The 20032-nt window shown below is 36.4% G+C and overlaps 3 protein-coding genes across 3 annotated transcripts in view; 2 read left to right on the top strand and 1 right to left on the bottom strand.

The window, feature by feature from the left end:
- The window catches only part of LOC142352115 (uncharacterized), a gene marked incomplete at its 5' end in the record, with an annotated part of 12183 nt that extends 8813 nt beyond the window's left edge, over positions 1–3370 (top strand). The window contains one exon of the mRNA XM_075404487.1: positions 3207–3370. Coding sequence (XP_075260602.1) covers positions 3207–3370 — 164 coding nt within the window. The remainder of the gene's footprint in view (positions 1–3206) is intronic.
- LOC142352294 (xaa-Pro dipeptidase-like) overlaps positions 1–20032 on the top strand; it is a 453762-nt gene that overhangs the window by 319015 nt on the left and 114715 nt on the right. The gene's annotated exons all lie outside the window — the stretch shown is intronic.
- Positions 10510–20032, bottom strand: part of LOC142352113 (copine-8-like) — a 29381-nt gene continuing 19858 nt past the window's right edge. Inside the window, exons 8-10 of the mRNA XM_075404485.1 lie at positions 14675–14747; positions 14065–14227; positions 10510–10574 (exon numbers count right to left, since the gene is read on the bottom strand). Coding sequence (XP_075260600.1) covers positions 10510–10574; positions 14065–14227; positions 14675–14747 — 301 coding nt within the window. The remainder of the gene's footprint in view (positions 10575–14064; positions 14228–14674; positions 14748–20032) is intronic.

The raw sequence follows: 20032 nt of genomic DNA, 5'->3' as shown, positions 1-20032 counted from the left end.
GAAGTAACACTCAAAACAGAAACATCGCAAACACAAGCCAAAACAACAGCTATCAACAAAACACCAGGAGAGTAGGAAACATGAAACCCTCGACAAAAGAAAACACATCACAAGCAGGGAGCATACACTCGGAAGAAAACGAACCTATTGAGCCAGAAAGTACATGCTATATTAGAAAAATGATGGAGGACTGGAGCAGTTTAAACTTAGGTAATTGGAAATGGTCAGAAACAAGAATAAACACAATCAACAAAATCCACGTGGGACAGAACCCACGTGGGACACGATTGGCCCAAAATCCAAAAGGGACAGTTGAAAATTCACTGGCTACTAGATACTTGAAGTTCGCGCAGCTTTGTATTACAACAAACAGTAACCTGGTTAAAGGCAAAACTTGGACACAAAATACAAAACAAAGCAACAAAAGTGGGAGCGCTTAGATGCTTCAACAACAACAAAATCCAAATAAAAGGCACATTAAACATCAATATAACATCTGGGAACATATGAGCAATAAACTGCAAAATTTTGGTAGGCCCCCACAAAACAGTGAACTTTCTGGGCAGGGACATCCTTCAAAAAATGGGCATACACCAATCACAAACAAAAACAGTTAAGAAAGCTATGAATTTAATAACAACAAAAAAAACACATAAAATATTTACCAAATTCCCACACCTATGCATCCGAATGAGATGATCAAAAAACCACATAGAAAAAATCCACATTCAAACAATGTTTTAAGCCAACACAACACAAAGGACGAAGAGTACCACATCACTCAATTGATAAAGTAGAAAAAGAGCTAAAGAAACTCATAGAAGACAAGCAAATAATAAAACTCGAAAAATGTTTGGACGAAAACTTTATAAGTCCGGTAGTAATCACAGTCAAAAGTTACAACTCATTCAAACTAGCCCTGGACTCAAAGGAAATGAATTATGCTATAATTGAAAACAAATACCAGATGCAAAGCAATGATCACTTAAGGGACTCAATTTCCGAAAAGAAAATAAGTGAACTCAAAAGCGTAACCGGGACACTATATTTCTCAAAAACAGACCTAACGTACGCTTAGAGTCTAATCCCACCCCATAGAGGCGCGCAAAAACATTTTAAATTTAACATATTGGGAGGAAACGCTACAAGAACGTATAGATTCATAAACGTTTTCTATGAAGACATAGACATGCCGGCAACTTTCCAAAAAGCTATCGACTGTAGACTGAGCAGCATAAATTCGGCGCACGCTTTCTAGATGATATAATTATCATCACCAAAAGATCACTAAGCAACCACGAAAAAAAGATAAGGTCTTAGTAGGATTAGACAACATAAATCCAGCCATTAGCCTACATAAATGCGAATTCGCACAAACGGTCATAATATGGCTAGGCTACAAAATATGCCCGAACGGGATAGTCTCAACCGAGAAGAAGACAAATGCGATCGACCAAATGGAACAATCGCATACATTGAAACACCTTTGGTCGTTCATGGGAAGCATACACCAGATGATAAAATTTATACCAAACTTGTCATACATAACAGCACGCCTTAGACCACTGCTATTTATTGACAAAAAATAGAATAAAGTACTCCAAACTAAAACGGTCAAACGAACAGGACATAGCATTTAACAAAATCAAAGAAGCAATAACAAATATAATCGAAAACAAACATTTCGACAAAACTAAATGCGCAAGGGTAAGATGCGACGAAAGTAAAAATGAGATAGGGGTATGCCTAGAACAATTAATTAATACTAATTGGTACCCAATCTCATATGCAAGTAGATTTCTAAATAGTAACGAACAAAAAATAAAGCACAAGTGAATTAGAACTCCTAGCAGTCGTATGGTTCCTAGAACACTTTAATTACTACCTGTATAGCTCAAAATTTGAATGCCAAACGGACCACCAAGCACTACTATCGGCCCTAAAAAACAACAGAGGAAATAAAACATATCAAAGTCGCCTGACAAAATGAGTAGACAGACTTCTACCATTTGATTTTACGGTACAAAATATACCAGGGAAACATGCGGGAATCGCGGAATATTTCAGCAGGTACCCAATATCACCGGACCCGCAACCCCTCGAAAGCTATAAAAATTAAGTTGTGAACCTAATAGATTCATTCAAACGTCTACTAGAGAATGCACAAACAATTTCAACCAATAAAAACGAGACAAGAACACGCGCAAACAATGACGTCATAAAATATAGAAAACAAAACAAAACAATCGCACGCGCTTTTAGCCATAATCGTTGTAAAAATGAGTCACTCTCTTCAAACATTACACACAATTCTGAATCGAACGCAAAAGTCTTGTTTGCACAAGAAATAATCCAATTTCCAACACATTTGAAAAAATTATCCAAGAAAAACCAATTTTAGCTAATAGAACAAATTCAGCCACAGCAGATCCCCCCAGTTAACACAATTGGTACCCAGACTGACTCCCCCTCAAATATAGGAAAAGGCACGGGTCCGTTAGATCCCAGTCGGGTAAAAAACTCATTTGACGACCCCCATTCCTTTATCAAATCTACATAAAGTCCTCAACGAAAACTTCATATCAGAAGCCATCCGGCTTGACAACCAAAGCAAATGAATTCGAAATATGATTCAAAACCAAGATTGGTTCGCCTTAAACCATTGCTCCCGCTATTGGCACAACCTTAAAAAGGATTTATCAGTTAATGACAATGGCTGCATTTTATAAGATGGAAATTTATATATCCCTCCACGCTTACGCGACATTACCTCACAGTCTATTCATAAGACCCACACGGGTCAAGCGGGGATGATGTACACGTCGCAACTGGTTTGGTTAGCTCGCATTCATAGGGAGTTAGTCCTCATAGCCCGACGGTGCAAACCCTGCACAATGATAGGTAAGAACTTAAAACCAGTAATTCCTAAGAGCAAACACACAAACCTAAACAATTTGCAAGAACCCAATGAAGAAGTACAAATTGATTTCACAGGCCCAATATCGGAAAATAACAAAGATTCATATATACTGGTCTCCGTAGATAGATATCCACGATATACTCACGCTAAAGCATATCACATCTGCGACACCGAAACAGCTATAGAATATCTAAATAGCTACAAGAAACTTCATGGCAAACCACGAACACTCAGGTGCGACCAAGCACAGGCATTTAAATAAAAAACTTCGAATTTTTCTGTAAAGATAGCAACATCAAACTCATAATAGCCCCAGCAGGGGACCACAGAGGCACAAGAACCACGGCAATCACTATTGAGTCGGACGAAGATCACGACCCCATAGCGGAAGATCCCTTACTAGAAAGCCAATCAAACCCTCAGGCCCAAACACAAAGGGAATATACATGAATTGGAGAGGATGTACCAAACATCCCAATTGAACATGCCCTTTCGGATGAAGAAAGGAACCCAAAAGCAGGACGAACCGCAGGACAGCCCGATATCGTCGTACAGTACGGCCCCGTCGGAGATCTCACCAAGGATTACCCGGGAACAAAACCCCATATCATCCCTCGGCACCAAGGACATTAAACAGCTGAACAACATTTTCCGACAACTAGTCGTCGAATATTCGGGGAGAGGGAAATGTTGTACGGGAGTACGCCTAGAGTGAAACCAAGACTCAACCATTTTTTGAACACTGTTAAACGATATACGTTTATACTAATGGCCCAATCAGATCAATAGCGCATACAGCAGCTTCACCCACTTGGACTCAAGCTTAGTTGTCTACTTCATTCTCGTGCAGTATTCTCTCTTTCGTCAAGTTATAGAAACTTTGATATCTTTCGGTTAGTTGTACATAGCGCTGACAGGTATTGTCTGGTCGCGCCTCTATCTCTCTAAAGCTGCGAATGAATCACCGCTTTTTGCCTTAACCGGTATCAAGTACAGTTGAATTGAGAAAGTTGAAATTGCTCTTTTGAAATAACCACAATAATAATAATAATAATACTAATAATAATAATAATAATAATAATAATAATAATAATAATAATAATAATAATAATAATAATAATAATAATAATAATAATAATAATAATAATAATAATAATAATAATAATAATAATAATAATAATATTAATAATAATAATAATAATAATAATAATAATAATAATAATAATAATACTAATAATAATAATAATAATAATAATAATAATAATAATAATAATAATAATAATAATAATAATAATAATAATAATAATAATAATAATAATAATAATAATAATAATAATAATAATAATAATAATAATAATAATAATAATAATAATAATAATAATAATAATAATAATAATAATAATAATAACAATAATAATAATAATACTAATAATAATAATAATAATAATATTAATTATAATAATAATAATAGTAATAATATTAATAAGAATAATAATAATAATAATAATAATAATAAAAATAAAAATTTTAATAATGATAATAATAATAATAATAATAATAATAATAATAATAATAATAATAATAATAATAATAATAATAATAATAATTGTTGTGTGCACAAAGTTCCTATGTGCAGAATATCGACTTGCTCGACTCACGACAGTAAAAAGGCAAGCGCGATAAGATTGAACTCTCTTGAACACTTCTTACTTTCTCTCTTCTAGACACCCAGTGCGGTTAGCAATTGCGCTCCAATCGGAGTATGCGAATAATGGCTGGTGCAACCAGCTAACATGTGAACAAAGCGTTTAACTTATTTACAACTACGAACAATGATATATAATAACATATGGAGTTTTATACGAGTTTATATTAATACATTTTGGTTCTTGGTTGCGGAGTGTGTTGGCGGCTCACCACATTCCCCCCTCTTGGAGGATGCTATGTTTCGGTCAGTGTTTTGGGTCCTCGCTAGTGTTGTCTTTCTCAGGGGTGCGCGTGTCAGCGTCCCGTTCGGGTTCTTGGGTAGGTGGGGTCCAGTCCGTGGGTTCGGGATCTTTGGGTTGTACAGTACGAGTGAGGACCGAGTGGATGGAGGCTGTGTGGAATGAGTTTCTGGATTCTTGGGAGTCTGAGGAAAAGATGACGATATCTTGACCGAAAGAAGAGCAGTTAGGGTTGATGCTTAGTGGGGTGTGAGGCTGAGGTTCGTCCGAGGTGTCAACGAGGTCGATGATCGTGGTTTTTTTAGTCTTGATTTCGTGTAGTGAGTCGTCAGTTGTTGGAGTGAGTGTTATGTTGGCGATGGCTTTCTCCACTGTGAGTTTTTTCACTGTGGCTTCTGCCTTGGATTTGCGGGGGTTGCGCAGTGGAGGTGACTTCGCAATTGTTGACACAGTGCTCCTTTTGGGCGTTGAGAGCATAAAGTCTGCTGCAGAAGAGGATGTCGCGATTATGAAGGGCTTTGTGTGCCCTGGGGATCGTTCCTTGAATATGCGGGTAGTCGATTTCTTGTTTAACTCATCGATAATAATTGGGCTGTGGCTCAACTGAAATGCGTAGCTTTGTTTCAGGGCTGCCAATTTCGCTTTGGTCAGTTTGGTGTTTGCGGTTCTTCTGGCTGCTGATACTGTCGCTTTCTTTCTTATTGTCGTTCTTTTTCCCTTTTGGGTTGCTCCTGGTACTTTTTTCTTTAGCTTTTTCGGTCCTGATAATGATTTTGTCAGGACTGGGGATACGTTTATCGATGTGTTGGTTGCTGTGTTCGGGATGTCTCCTTCGTCCATAGGTGTGTTGCGGTGCTTTGGCGGATGGTCCTGGTTCGTCTGTTGTGGCCTTTCGTTTGCGTGTTGCTTGGTTGCCAAGTTTCTCCTGTTGGGCTGTGACTTTTGCTGTAGTCTTCGGGCTTTGACCCGTTCGGGTTGTCTTCGCCAGCTGTGCTTTTTCTGTTAAACAGATTTTTTCTATTTTGCGTTTGTTACGGTTATACTCAACATTTGTTTTACAGGCCACAAAATTTTTAGGCGGAGTTTCGGTTCTTGTTGTTGTTGTTTTTGTGGTAGTGTGCGTGTTTCTGTGGATATAGCTATATCATTATTGCGTATCAAGGTGTTTTTGCGATTGTGAGTATCGATAGTTATGGTGTGGGGAGTGTAATCGACTATTGTGCCATCTGCTATTATAGACCATAGGGGTTTTAGCTTACCTCGCGGTTCGGGGTTTCTTCTTCTTATGGTTTTGCGTGCTAAATTACGGTGTGTTTGGTCAATGATTGTGGTTTTATCTCCTATTTGGAATTTGAATTTAGAAGGAATTATTTTACCCTTTTGAGGAGGCAACAGTGGGGCATTGTCCGATTCTGAAGTGTCCGACATCTGGGATTCTTCGGATTGGGGTTCCTGACGAGTCTGATCGTCCTGTTTGTACGGGATGTCCAGGTTTATTTCCGAGTTGGTGTCCCGGTCCCAAATCGCGGCCGGCGTCAGGCTTGGGTTCTGGAGTAGTCGTTTGTCTAAGTAAAATGATTTTATGCTGTTGTAGGATAGGTTCTTAGTGTTAGGTTTTGTGAGGAGATTGGATAATTCGGTGATTTTGGTCTGCCAAAGTGTGCTTGAAATGGTGGATTTTTAGTGACTCTGTTTGGTATTATTCGGATGGACTCAATTTTTTCGGAGATTTTCTCTGCGTTGGCTGTATTGTCCCATATGGGGTCAATGTTCATGGTTGCGAGTCTTCGCTTTAGTGTTTGTATTAGGCGTTCTACCATGCCTGATGCTCGGTGGTCGTGGGTGGGGGAGAATATTAGTTTTATGTTTTTTTTCTTTGCAGAAGATTTCAAATGCTCTAGATTTAAACGCCTGTGCTTGATCACAGCGGATGCTACGTGGTATTCCATGAAACTTGCAGTATTGATTAAGAAATTCTATTGCTGTTTGTGTGTCGCAGTTTGTGTGTACCACTGCTGATGGATATCGGGAAAACCTGTCTACCGCGGCTAGGATATAGTGTTCGTTATTATTATTTTTCATGTCTAGTATCAGTCCAGCAAAGTCTAATTGTAGTTCTTCGTTGGGTTCGCTTAGCTTAGGTAGTGCCCCTAGTCCTGATTTAGGTATTATTGGTTTCAAACTCTTACCTTGGTCCAGGCATTGCCTGCAGTTTTCTGCCCTAAGGGCGATCGTTCGATGTATCTGGGGAAACCAGATAAGGTTCGCCAATCTGATCATTCCCACTTGGCCCGGGTGGGTTCGGTGTACTGCATTAATGACCAAATTTTGCAATTGATGTGGTATAACTAATTTGCCGTCGTAAATAAGGCATCCCGATCGGGCCACTGATAAATCATTTCGTAAGTTATAATAGTACTTGGAGACCAGTTTTAGTTCTTCCCAATTGTAGGATTTCACCAATCGAATGATTGTCTGTAGGTTTCTGTCCTTTAGTGTGGCCTCGAACAGAAATTCTTCGCCGAATACACGGGCTAAGTTCAGTCGGTAATTGGGGGGGGGGGTTTGTTTTCAAATTCGAATAAGGGCGCGTGCTTTGTTTCGTCTATTGGCTCTCGGCCTTGTCCGATGTTAGAGGATGGTGGGATTGTTTCCGTTTGGGTGGCTACCGAAATGGGGGTTTTGGAGGTGGAGGGGATGTCTGAATTAAATGAGGGCATTGTTCTTTTGTTGGGTTTCCTTGCGCGTTTAACGATTTGTCTGTCGATGGTGTTAAGATTAGGGTTGTTTCTCGTAACTACGTTTATTTTGAAGCGGGGATTTGAATAATAATTGTGGGGGTTACTAGGTAGGAATATCTTCGATGAATTGAATTGTTTTAAGTTGGATAAATTGGGGGAATTTTCAATGTTGTTATGATTTTGAATGTTCTTGTGTGACAAATTTTGATTTTTGGAAGTTGGATTTAATAGCGAGAAAGAGTGCAACTGATTGTGAATAGAGAAATGGCAAAAAGCGTTCGCTTTATTTTGTACGCGTTGGCTATTGCTTATTACGTCATGTGATTTGTTTGTTTGTCCGAATGGAGCGTTTTGATTGGTTGAGATATTGTTTTTTTGTTCTTCGTTTAATAGTGTGAAAGTGAATTCTCTTATTCTATTAATGACAAAGAGTTCATCGTCTGGGCTTATTGGGGGGGGGGCTTTTTTCCCAGCGTATTAATCTGCTTTGTCGCGATTTATTGGCCCGGTTGGATTTTAATGCTGAAAGTAGGGCTGTATGATCTGTGAAAAGTTCGAATTTTGACCCTAGCAAATAGTATTTGACGTGGTTCGTAGCCCAAACTACCGATAATAATTCTAATTCATTCGTGCTGTATTTTATTTCTGCTTCGTTAAGGAACCGGCTAGCGCAAGCGATGGGGAACCGACCTCCTGGGTATTGTTGTTCTAGTACTGCCCCGTGTCCTGTGTGGCTCACATCGCTTTTTAGGCGTGTATTTCGTTGTCTATCGAAGTGTTTTTTCTGTAATTTTTGATATTTCCGCTTTTATTTTGTCTAAGGCTGTAGTATGTGAGTCTTCCCAGCGTATTTTGTTATTTATTATGTTCTCTTTTTTTAATAGGGGCCTTATAGGATTTAGCATTTTGGCTAGGTTAGGAATGAATTTTATGTGTTGGTGTATTGAGCCTATAAGGGAGCGTAATTGTTTAAGTGTGTTTGGGGGTTTTAAGTTTAGTATTGAGTCCGTCTTTTTTACGGTTGGGGATATTCCCGATTGGGTAATTTTGAACCCTAGCCAGATGATTGAAGATTTTGCGAATTCGCATTTTTATAGTTTGATAGCTAAATTTTCTTTGTCGAGTCTTGATAGGACTTTGTGTATCTCTAATTCTTGGTCGTGGGGGGAGCCCTTTGTTATGATAAGTATGATAAGAAAATAAATTTATTATCGATAAATTTCGATGTTTTCGAGGGTTTTGTCCAGCGTTTTTTGGAATGTTGCGGGCATATCACTGAGGCCGTAAAATCCGTTTATGAATTGGTATGTTCCCGTTGATTAGCCCCCGAGGATACTTAAATTGCAATGTTTTCTAATTTCGGGATGTAATGGGATTTGACCGTATGCATATTTAAGATCTATTTTTGAGAATAAGAAATTGCCTTGTTCGTTTTTGTTGTCCGAGATGTATTTTGCGACTGAGTCCATTAGGTTGTCGATGGATTGCATTTGGTATTTGTTTTTATCAATTGCGTCGTTTAGCAATTTTGAATCTAGTGCTAGTTTGATTGATTGATCGTGTTTCACTGTTATCACTACTGGACTTATAAAGACTTGGTCGGAGCATTTGTCTAGTTTTATTATTTGGTTTGTATCAAGCAAATGTTGTATTTCTTTGTCGATTTTATCCGTGAGATGTAATGGTACTCTCCGGCCTTTGTGTTGGTACGGGGAAATGTCTTGCTTTAGTGTAGATTTGGCGATGTGATTTTTGGATTTTCCCAAGCGGGAACATAGGTGGGGGAATTTGTTTGTGATTTTGATTTGTAATGTGTTATCCAAATTAATATTGTTAAAGTGTGTACCTTTGTTTTGGGATAGTGTGAACCCAAGTTTCCCCAGGATGACTTACATTGTTTGCATCGACGACTAGTATTTCGTTGTTCGTGGCTTCTCGGTGTCCCGAGCAGAGCTTCATCTGGATTATTCCTGTGATTGGTATCTCGATGTTGTTGAAGCATCGGTATTGTGGTTGACATCCGGTCGGGTGTTTCCACTTGGCAGATTTGCAGTGACGGAGTATTCTCTCCGCTTCAGTTTTGCAGACAAAGCTTCTTGGACTGCCTGTGTCTGCTAGCCAGTCAATTTCGGTTGTGTCCGAGGTAGTCTTGATCCAGATTTCGTCTGAAATTCTTGGGGATAATTTGTGCGGATGGGCACTATGAAATAGTTTCGGGCTTATCAGGTTGACTCTGTTCCAACTGTCAAATACTTCCTGAATATAGAATGTATTTTCCAGATCGACTGTTTCCTCCATGGTGTCCGATTGGGTATCCTGAATTTGGGTTGGGTTTGGTTGTTGGTCCTGTGAGTGTCTGATGTTTCGTACTCGTCGTGCTTGTGGAATGTTTTGTTGGGGCATCCTTGGTTGGGGTTTTATTTGTTGGGTATGCCACATTAGTTTTGCCGAGCGGCACACTTTGCTGTAATGTCCTACTTTTTTGCATAGATTGCACTGTACTTTTTTCGCTGGGCATATTTGCAAGTGTTCGGGTGAGAACTGTAGTCCGCAGCATCGGCAGGGGTTTGGGATATTGGTGAGGTGTTGTGTTTGGGTGTTCCTTGTGTGTAGTCGTGGTCTGGGGACGAATGAAGGATTTCTTGTGTTGGGTGTTATGTTAGAGATTTCTTCGAACGTGTGGGGGGAATATCGGTTTAGAAGGCTATGAAGATGTCTTTTATGAGATCTTCCTCTGCAGACCCTAGGTGGCACTTTGCGCCTAGGGCTTTGAGGCGACATTGGAAACTTTCCAGTTTTTCGTTCTGCTTTTGTTTGCAGGTAAAGAGGAGGAAACGATCATAGGTGATGTTGCGGGGTTGTGTAAATGAAAGAGCGAGTTCATGGGCAAGTTCGAACACTGTTATCCGTTCAATGTCCGAATGGGGGAATCGTTGTTGGTAGATCCGTTGGCCTTCGGTTCCCAGGCTGATGAAGATGAGGCTCCTTACTTTTAGGTCCGCCTCATCCCAAGGTATCCCGTCAACAATTGGGCCTTTGAATGCGATCTGTTTGCAATCATTGTCCCAGTCCACCTTTCGTTTATTGTTCCTTACGTCTCTTTCTCTATGTTGTGTTTGGGTTTCGGGCTCCGTTGGGGGTTCGTAGGTCGGTTCAGTGGGTTAAATGAGGTCTTTTATGTCTGGTTTATGTTTTAATAGGGAATCAACGTTTATCGAATTTTTGGTCATTATTGCCAATTTGAATGTTGCTGCCCATGTGGGCCATTCTACTGGGGGTTCCATACCGCTTTCCCAGAAGAAGGGGATGCCCACTGGGGATCGTGCTATAGGTACAGGTGCTGACTGCGCCATGTTGTGTGCACAAAGTTCCTATGTGCAGAATATCGACTTGCTCGACTCACGACAGTAAAAAGGCAAGCGCGATAAGATTGAACTCTCTTGAATACTTCTTACTTTCTCTCTTCTAGACACCAAGTGCGGTTAGCAATTGCGCTCCGATCGGAGTTTGCGAATAATGGCTGGTACAACCAGCTAACATGTGAACAAAGCGTTAAACATATTTACAACTACTAACAATGATATATAATAACATATGGAGTTTTATACGAGTTTATATTAATACATTTTGGTTCTGGGTTGCGGAGTGAGTTGGCGGCTCACCACAATAATAATAATAAAATTAATAATAATAATAATGATAATAATAATAATAATAATAATAGTAATAATAATAATAATAATAATAATAATAATAATAAAAATAATAATAATAATAATACTAATAATAATAATAATAATAATTATAATAAAAATACTATTAATAATAATAATAATAAGAAGAAGAAGCAGAAGACGACCAGCAAGAAGAAGAGAAAGAAGAGGTAAGTTGAGAAAATGCGATCTAAAAGAGCCCTTACAATCGAAATGCTCTTTGCTAATTTTTGTTATCATCTAAGGTACATCTGCAGATTGGGTTCTCGGTTGCTCTTATAGATAAAAAACTTAAATTAGAAAATAGTGACCAGCGTAATAAAAAAGTCAGCAGACTCATAAAAACAGGAAGAAGACAAAATGCAAAAATTAGTATAATCTTGCTCTTATTCCTGATGACTTAGGCCAAGCTCCATTTTGTTATGATGAAAGGTCATTCTCATCCCATTTGAACCTAAAAATAAACTAAATGCTTTGATATGTGGCCCGTGCACAATATGTTAAATATTTGTTTAATTGAGCGTGGTACTTGTGAAAATACTAGTAAAAAGGGAAAAGTGGAAATAATAAATAGATTATTCAGAAGAAAATTTTAAATTTAAAATAAAGTTATTTAGAGTGATGAGCTCGTCTGGTTGGACGGATGTTCAATGTCTGAATAAAATCCTTTCTTTGGTCATTACCAAATATGGGTTCTATCACCATGGTAGATAAATCAAGTCAATAATGATATTTTAATTTTATTGATATTGCTTGAAGCCCGAGGTTTGTCTAATGAAATGTCTATTTTGTTTTCTTGACACCTATAAACATTGTGTCAGCCATAAATCGGGTAATAAATTATTTTTTAAACTAAATCTTTGACCTTGAAGCCCAGGTTTTCTTCGTGATCATTTTATAAACCTTTGACACTCACAACATGACCGTGGTTCACTTTAAAGTAGACTGCATGCTCTTCAAGAGTTATTTAGACAAGTCGGCATTTTGTGTTCAGAAATGTTATTGCAATGCTGGCATAAGATAACATGAAATCAATGAGTAGTCTGTTAATTTTTATCTGACAAAGCTCTAGTGCTGAATTAAGTTCAATGAGCATATCATATCCACAACTTATAATTGAATGGAATAACAATTTGTCTACTAAAAAAATTTTAATTTCTTTTCGGCGAAATCTTTTTCTTTTGATAATGAAAGGCTGAAAACTATTTGACAAAGAACTAACCAGTTCTACATAGAAAGTTTCTAAAAAAATCCTCCTCTCGCTGCGTGAATTACGTCACATTTTTTTACACCAACAAGGCAAGCGATAAAAATTTTATTTGCAGCTTTCATTTCATAGCAACACACATTGGGAAGCCGAAAAAGCATACAAACACTATTTTTTCCACTGATCAATTTTCTGCAATTGAGCATTATTACAACTGAAAGTTACTAAATAGATAACGATATTTTTGGAAATTGGCCGCCTGATTGAATTGTTTTGGGAAAAATAGGCAAATTCGTTATAGTTCGTTTTTTGAGCGCAAAAACCAACATTGGTTGAAATTGAAAAATAGTTCCGCCAATATTTGACTTTTATGGCTCAGAACACATAAAACGCCTTTCTGTCAACACTAGATGCTTCTGATTTCATATTACTTTGCTTTCAGTGAAACTAAAATATATCGTTCAGAACTACACGAAGAATGGCTCAGTAAAAAATTATTCACTTTTGTATTAAAATTTTAATCAGTTTTAGTTGGAGAGTCTTCTTCAGCACTCTAAATATATCTGCAGAACAACGCACCACATAAGATTAATCTACAAAAGTTGAAGATCCAACTACCAAGCTCTCAGTCAAAGTTTTCAAATAGAAATTTGCGATATTATAATTAATTGAAATTGAACATTTGTATTAATAACAAAGCTTTATATTTCATCTAGTTATTGCAAACAGTAACTGCAAGTTATTCCAATTTTCTGGCTATTTTGCTTACTATTAAAAACTACCAAACTTTTTGCTCAGGGGATAGTTATTAATGGGGTCTTTCCCATTATAGCCCCCCCCCCATGAAATTATAGCCCCCCATTATGGTATAATTACCATGTTTTTTTTGGGGGGGGGGGGGCTATAGGTTATGTGACCACTAAGCTGGGGGGGGGGCTATAATGGAAAAGACCCATTAATTGATATAGAAACTATTTTTATAAGAAAGACAATTTTCTAGATATTTTTAGCGAAATATCAAATTGTCATGTTGATCAATGTCATTCATTAACTGTTGATTATCAATATGAAACATGCAACCATGAAAAAGATTTCATAGCTTGAAATGTAAACAAAATAACAAAACAATTGAAAAATAACCGTTTTAATGTTCATTGGATTTTTTTGGAAACTTCAACATTAAAAACGGTTTTGAAATTTGTTTCAAATCAGACAATAGCAGTTTCGTGCTAATACGGCAAAAACAGACAATTTGTACTAAAAGGTTGTTTTTTTTAACCAGCTATGTTTGTTTATCGGCTAAAAATGATGAATTTCGATCAAATTATTCTCAAGTTCTATTTTTAATCATCCCTGGTCTATGGGATCAAGTTCGAAAAGACTTTGGTCAATAAAAGATTCAACGCCTTACAGATTTTTATTGGATACTAATCCTAGCTTTGTATGAGAATTACACCCATTTGCCAATATTGACAAAGCAGAAAAAACTAGAAAACCAGAGCAAAAGAGATAGTAATTGCTCGAGTAACATATTTACCATTAGAAGCAGAGTAATCGATAGCCACAGTGAAGTTGAGTTGTAGTCCCGCCTGAACAAAGTGTGAAAATTCCCAGTCTTCTTCTAGTTTGTGTCTCTCTAGGAATATGAGACCACTGTTCTTGTATGAACTCTTCTTTTCCTTCTTTTTGGGGTGGATCAACTAAATTCAATTCAAACATTACTACATATTTATGGAATAATTTCTCAAAGATCTTTAGATAATTTCTCAAAAGTTGTCCAATTGGAGCCCAACACGTGAAATTTTCCCTGGAAGCACTTTTCACCCTATCAAGGCTGAGGTGCCAGACCGAAATAAGGCATGTCCAGAACGGAGAAGGGGAAATCATGGGGTGCGTCTCCGGACTCGAAGCCACGAATGTCTGGACGAATGCAGATTCAGTCTGATACGGTCTGGACATACTTGATTTCGGGCTTGGACCTCAGCCTGGGACTCTTACATAAAGAATTCAAGAGGTAATCATCCGGGGGGGGGGGAGGACGAGCAGGTCTTGGTGGTGGTGCGGGATTGGACTGGAGGTAGCAGGGAGGATGGGGGGGGGAGTGGGGATTGCAGCCAGAGTCAGCTTGTGAAATCATTACTTTTTACCTGGAATTCTTTTCCACTTGATTGAGAAGTGAGCTCAGCGGCAGTTGTGTAGAAAGTGCCAATCAAGTCGTGCCTCAAACAAAAACAACAACGTCCATTAAGTCACCTGGTAGCAATTATTAAATCCCTATTTTTACCGGGAAATCAAGGTCAATGTTCCAGTGATAAGGTGGCCTATATTCAATTTTTACATATAATGAAGATAAGCTTTTCCGTTTGTGCCCCCCACCTTCAGTACGTTATGCAGTACGTTGTGCCCCTCTGGGACTTGATACGAAACTATCACAACCGAACATGGGATTATATTGTCCACAAATATTTTAAATCATCTTTGTAAAAGCGACTGCTAATTTGTAATGATAATTGAATGAAAAAAAAATTCAAAGAGCATTGGGTAAGTTGATAGTGGGTAACATGGCATTGGGTAAAATGGCAGAATGGGTATGATGTCATGTAAGCATCGTAAATATTGAATACTTTGGGACAAATAAAAGAACAGACGAAGATTTCTGGAAAAAATGGGGGAAAAAATTACAAGTAACCAAATGATCGAAGTTTTCCTGGCTGATTTGAATCGAATGGCGTAATTCGCTGTCAAGTTGTAAGCACAGAGGCAAATAAATAGCGCAGCAAATATACTAAGATAAGTCTTAATTAACTGAAGATTATAAGTGCTTCGAACTTAAATTACCTCAGTATTTTTCAAACTTTGTGTTGTCTCGTTTTTACAAGCAGGCAATAGATAAACAGTAAAAATAAAAAATTGATAGCGTAGAATTAGCGCACAAATATCGTTTTGAATTGAAAATAATTAAGGGTGTACTTGAGAGAACTAAGTCAGGCAGTACTAGGTCATATAAACAGCTCGTTTTTACAAATTGGCAACGCAATACTCAGCTTGCGATTGCAGCTGTTCATTGGTCTGCTCGTTTTTACGATCTCACAATCTTTGTGGTTATATTGAATAAACTATGTATGAAAACTAACTTTCACAAATATGAGCCTCTACGAACAGAAAAATTGGTATTTTCAGTTAGCAAGTAAAAATAGACTTCAACAAGGCGGCTCGGTAATGTGCAATGGCACATAAGGTTCCGACCCCGCCCATCCACAATTTTGGCATAATTGTCTACCAAATGAGGAACAGATAGAAAAACCCAAAAATTATTTTTTGCGAATCCCAAAAAAGCCCAAGTCTTTTTCAAAAAATTCTGTATGAACGATAAGATAACCTCCAAAACAAATAACTCAGTGGAGTAAAAATTGATGCATTAGATTGCTGTAATATGTCAAAATTAAGAAAGCGAGTCAAAACGAACAGCAAAATCAAACAACAACAACAAACATTAATTACATCAAAAAATTTATGTCCCTCTTAAAAACTAAATTTAATAACAAAGTCAACATACCGTCAGATAAACCTGAAACTAAACAAAAATAACTTATAAATCACCAGAAAACATATGCGACCAGTCCATAAAAAGGTTTGGTAACAATTATACAAAAAAGAACAAAAACAGAAAAGTAAAAAAAATTAACTTATTTTTTTGAAACAATTAACTTCAAAGTAATAAATACCATTAGGAATAAATTAATATTACCACAAATTTGCGATTACCACTGCTTCTATAGAAGGGCATTAGGACTCGACCCTATTCATTTTTTAGAGCGGCTAAAAAGAACAACAAAGAACAAACAAAATTTCAATTGAAACTTGCCAGAAAACGCTGTCAAAACCGTCAAGCCAAATTTTGGCACTCAAAAAATATTTGATTGCGCCTTCCTCAAAAAGCTATAATGTAGTACGTGGCCATTCATTAGTAAGACTAGGTAACAAGTAGACAAAAAGCGAAGTGCTAAAGTATGTAATACTTTTAATTTTTTTTTCGAATCAAAATTACATTCAATGTCATGAAAGGCATTAATTACAAAAAGAGCTATTTAAATATTGTCATTTTTTCATGCAAAGGAAACCCTCGAGACCTGTAATTATCTAGAATATTTCTTGCATCTACAAAAAGAACGTCAAATATGACAAAAATCAAATTAATTTATTTTTTTTTGTGAAAAAGCGGTGTCGAAGCCAGTAAGGTCATAACAAAATCTTTAAAAAAAAGATTTTGGGACACCAATCCCTTTTATTCCCTTGACACCCATAATGTCATATTTGACCTGTAATCAACTAACGAGATTAGGTAACAAAAAGAAACATAAAAAGAACAAAATTGCGAAGTTAAAAAAGTTTTTTTTTGATTTTGGAAAACGATGGGTTTGAAAGTCATAAAAGCCATCAGCTATCTGCTAATAATCAGAATATCGGTTTTTCTATTCTTCCATGAAAAGCCAATGAAAGCTATCACTATACAGGAAATTTCATACGACCGAAACGACAAAGTATAAATGACAGTTAAGACAAAATTAAAAAATTCAATTGATTTCTTCAAGAAAGAGGCGTCGAAGCCATTAAAACGATGATTTATATCTTTCAGGATTTTAATATGTTCAATTGTGTTTTAATTTGAATGCTAATAAGGTGACATGAGAACTGTCAATAATGTGATAATGTGACAAAATTAGAAAACGTGAAAGACTGGCAAATATCAAAACAAACAAAAATCTAAAATCTTGTAGTATCAAAGCCAGAAAACAATAATTTCAGGTTTAAAACTGCAACCGAGAATAAATGTTAACTCAGTAGAAAGAAGAAGCAGTCTTTTTTTGCTGACACTAAGCTGGAAGTTGAACAAATTAAGAAAAAAATAGAGGAAAATTTAATTAAGCCATTATTTATTGAAAAGTCAATTATTTTTAAAAAAGAAACGACCATAAACTTTCAATTAAAAAACTAAATGCATTAGCCTGGAGCTGTTTAGCAAGCGAATTGGTTGGACCTATCACTCCTGAGCTTTGATTTGATATGTTCTGTTCTTTATTATTAAAAAAAAGTCTTTTTTTTTAAAAAAAGACCGACTGATTACAACCCGATTTTTTTTGGATTGTAACAGTCCAAGAATGGCCCAAAACTACCCCTGTTAATACTTATTGTCTGTTAAGATCAATTGATTTTTCGAATGTTGTAGATATAGATAATTTCTGAGTTGAAACTCAAAATAAATTTTGCATTTTTGATAATCAACGAGTAAAGTTATCAAAAACGGCAAAGTTTTAACTACAAGGCACTCTCTGCGGACTCTGAAGTAGAAATAGCCCCCCTCTGAGTCTACAAAGATTGTATGAGTGTTGTTTGGGGGTGTACTGTAGGCAAATTTAATCAAAGTGGACTAAAGTAGCTTATTTCGTGCTGTTTTTGATGAAAAAGGCTAAATTTTGAAATGTTTTTCCAGATTTTTTGACAGAAAAAATTAAATCAAAACAATCAAAAATGCTTGTTCGTCTTCAAAAATAAAATCAACGACACTATTCTTAAAAATTATAACAAGTTTTAGCAAAATTGACGAAAATTTAGGCAAAAATTCCGGAAAATGTGAATGAAAACAACGTGAATTCACTCTTCTTTTCTCAGAAGTTTAAGCCTCGCTAACTCCCTGTAGAAAACGAAAATTAAAAAAATCTTTTTAATTCCATATTCTACATTGGACGAGCTTTCTAATGATACCAGTCTCAACTCTCTACGATGAATATATCGAGCGGCGAAAATTCACGGAACAAAAAAAAACCCAGTTGAGTATATAGTTCCTCCCCCCTCAAGAGGGTCGGAACAAAAACAGACATCAGTCTGCTATGTGCAGGTGAATGCAGACAAGAGCGATTGGTTCGGTTTTTTGCAATCAGATGACCACAAGATTCCTTTGGCGCCATTTCCGTTTTTGATTTTCTGATCACCGCAATTTTGCTTTTTGCGTTTGCTCGTTTTTACGAACCAACATTCTTTGATAGATTCGTTATATTTTACCGAGTGTCTTTATCTATGCACTATAATTGCAATCGGTTATTTCCTCTCATTGTTCATTTTGATCAACTTTTTTTCAAAATTTCTGCTAAACGACGATAATCTAATCTTTCCTATAGAGCAGAAGATTATATGACACAATTTCTGTATGACAAAACAAACAGACTTGACTCCTTTGCAATATTGAAACACAATAAATATAGAAAACATTTGCAATGAAACCACAATTGACATAATCATTAAAAATTGATCTTTATCTTTTTGCTCAGATAGTTATAAAAATATATCCAGCTTAAATAATTCAGAGAGTTCAATTATAACTTTTTATTGTTCCGACCCCACTTGTGGGGGGAGGAACTATATACTCAAATGGGTTTTTTTTTGTTCAGAAAATTTTGGCCGATCGATATATCCATCGTAGAGAAATGTGAGTGGTATCATTAAAAAGCTAGTCCAGTGTAGAATTTGAAATTAAAAAGATTTTTTCGAGGAGTTACCTAGGATTGAAGTTTTGTGTGAACACGGGATATATGGCATGATTGTTCACTTTTAGTGTAATTTTTCTTCAAATTAAGATGTTTTTTATAGAAATATTAATTCAAAATTAAAATTTAGGACACAAAATGAAACAATTAGGAGTTCCTAATGGACAAAAGGCGACAAAAGAGAAAAATCTAGTCTCATAGTGAAGTTTACAATATAAAAAAAATTGAATTCTATTTTACTGTTTTTTTTAGAAAACTTTTCATACCTTTTTTTGTTTTCTTGGGTTACCTAGCCACTAGTCACTTCTCATATCTAGGTTCTGTTAAAGACAAGCTTGATTTACAGTTCAATAAAGCCCGTTGAACAAATAATTCGTTTTCAAGTAATTGCGCGTGTTTTTTTTGTCTTTGACTCTGCGTTTTTGAAATTTTAAATGAAATTTTGATTTTCTATTAGAGGTTTTACCAAAACTTTGGAGTCTTATGACATTGTTTTGTTGATTAAAAGTGCAATAGGTTTTGTAATAAGCATTACGTGAACCTATCTAGAGCTTTCAGTGGACAGCTAATGGTTGTTAAGCCTTTAAAATTGATTTTTCGAGAAAATTTTTTTAACATTAACGGATTATAAACTAACATTTGTGAAGTTAAAGTCAGTCTCAGTAGTCAGAGCCCCATTTTTTTCTACTGCAACAAAAATCTTGTTAGTAATTTTATCTTCTAACAACTTGTTTTATACCTTCAATGCGACAAGTTTTCAAAAAATTTTTAAAAATTTTTGGATTTTTTCCTAAAATTGGTTCCTCTTGAAATCTTATCACATTTTCCTGAAATGGATATCTCCCATTGGCTTAGAGAAGACGTTCACTGGCCGATGGACAAGATTTTCAGAGAAAATTTTTTGTATTGAATGGCTTCGACACTTTCTTCTCGCCCTTTTCTGCTGAATTTTTGTTTTTTGTC

The sequence above is a fragment of the Convolutriloba macropyga genome, chromosome 13, assembly GCF_964194025.1.
Source record: "Convolutriloba macropyga chromosome 13, txConMacr16.3, whole genome shotgun sequence".
Lineage (NCBI taxonomy): Eukaryota > Metazoa > Xenacoelomorpha > Acoela > Convolutidae > Convolutriloba > Convolutriloba macropyga.
The sequence above is the reverse complement of the archived record's forward strand: the minus strand, read 5'-3'. Positions and strand labels throughout refer to the sequence as shown.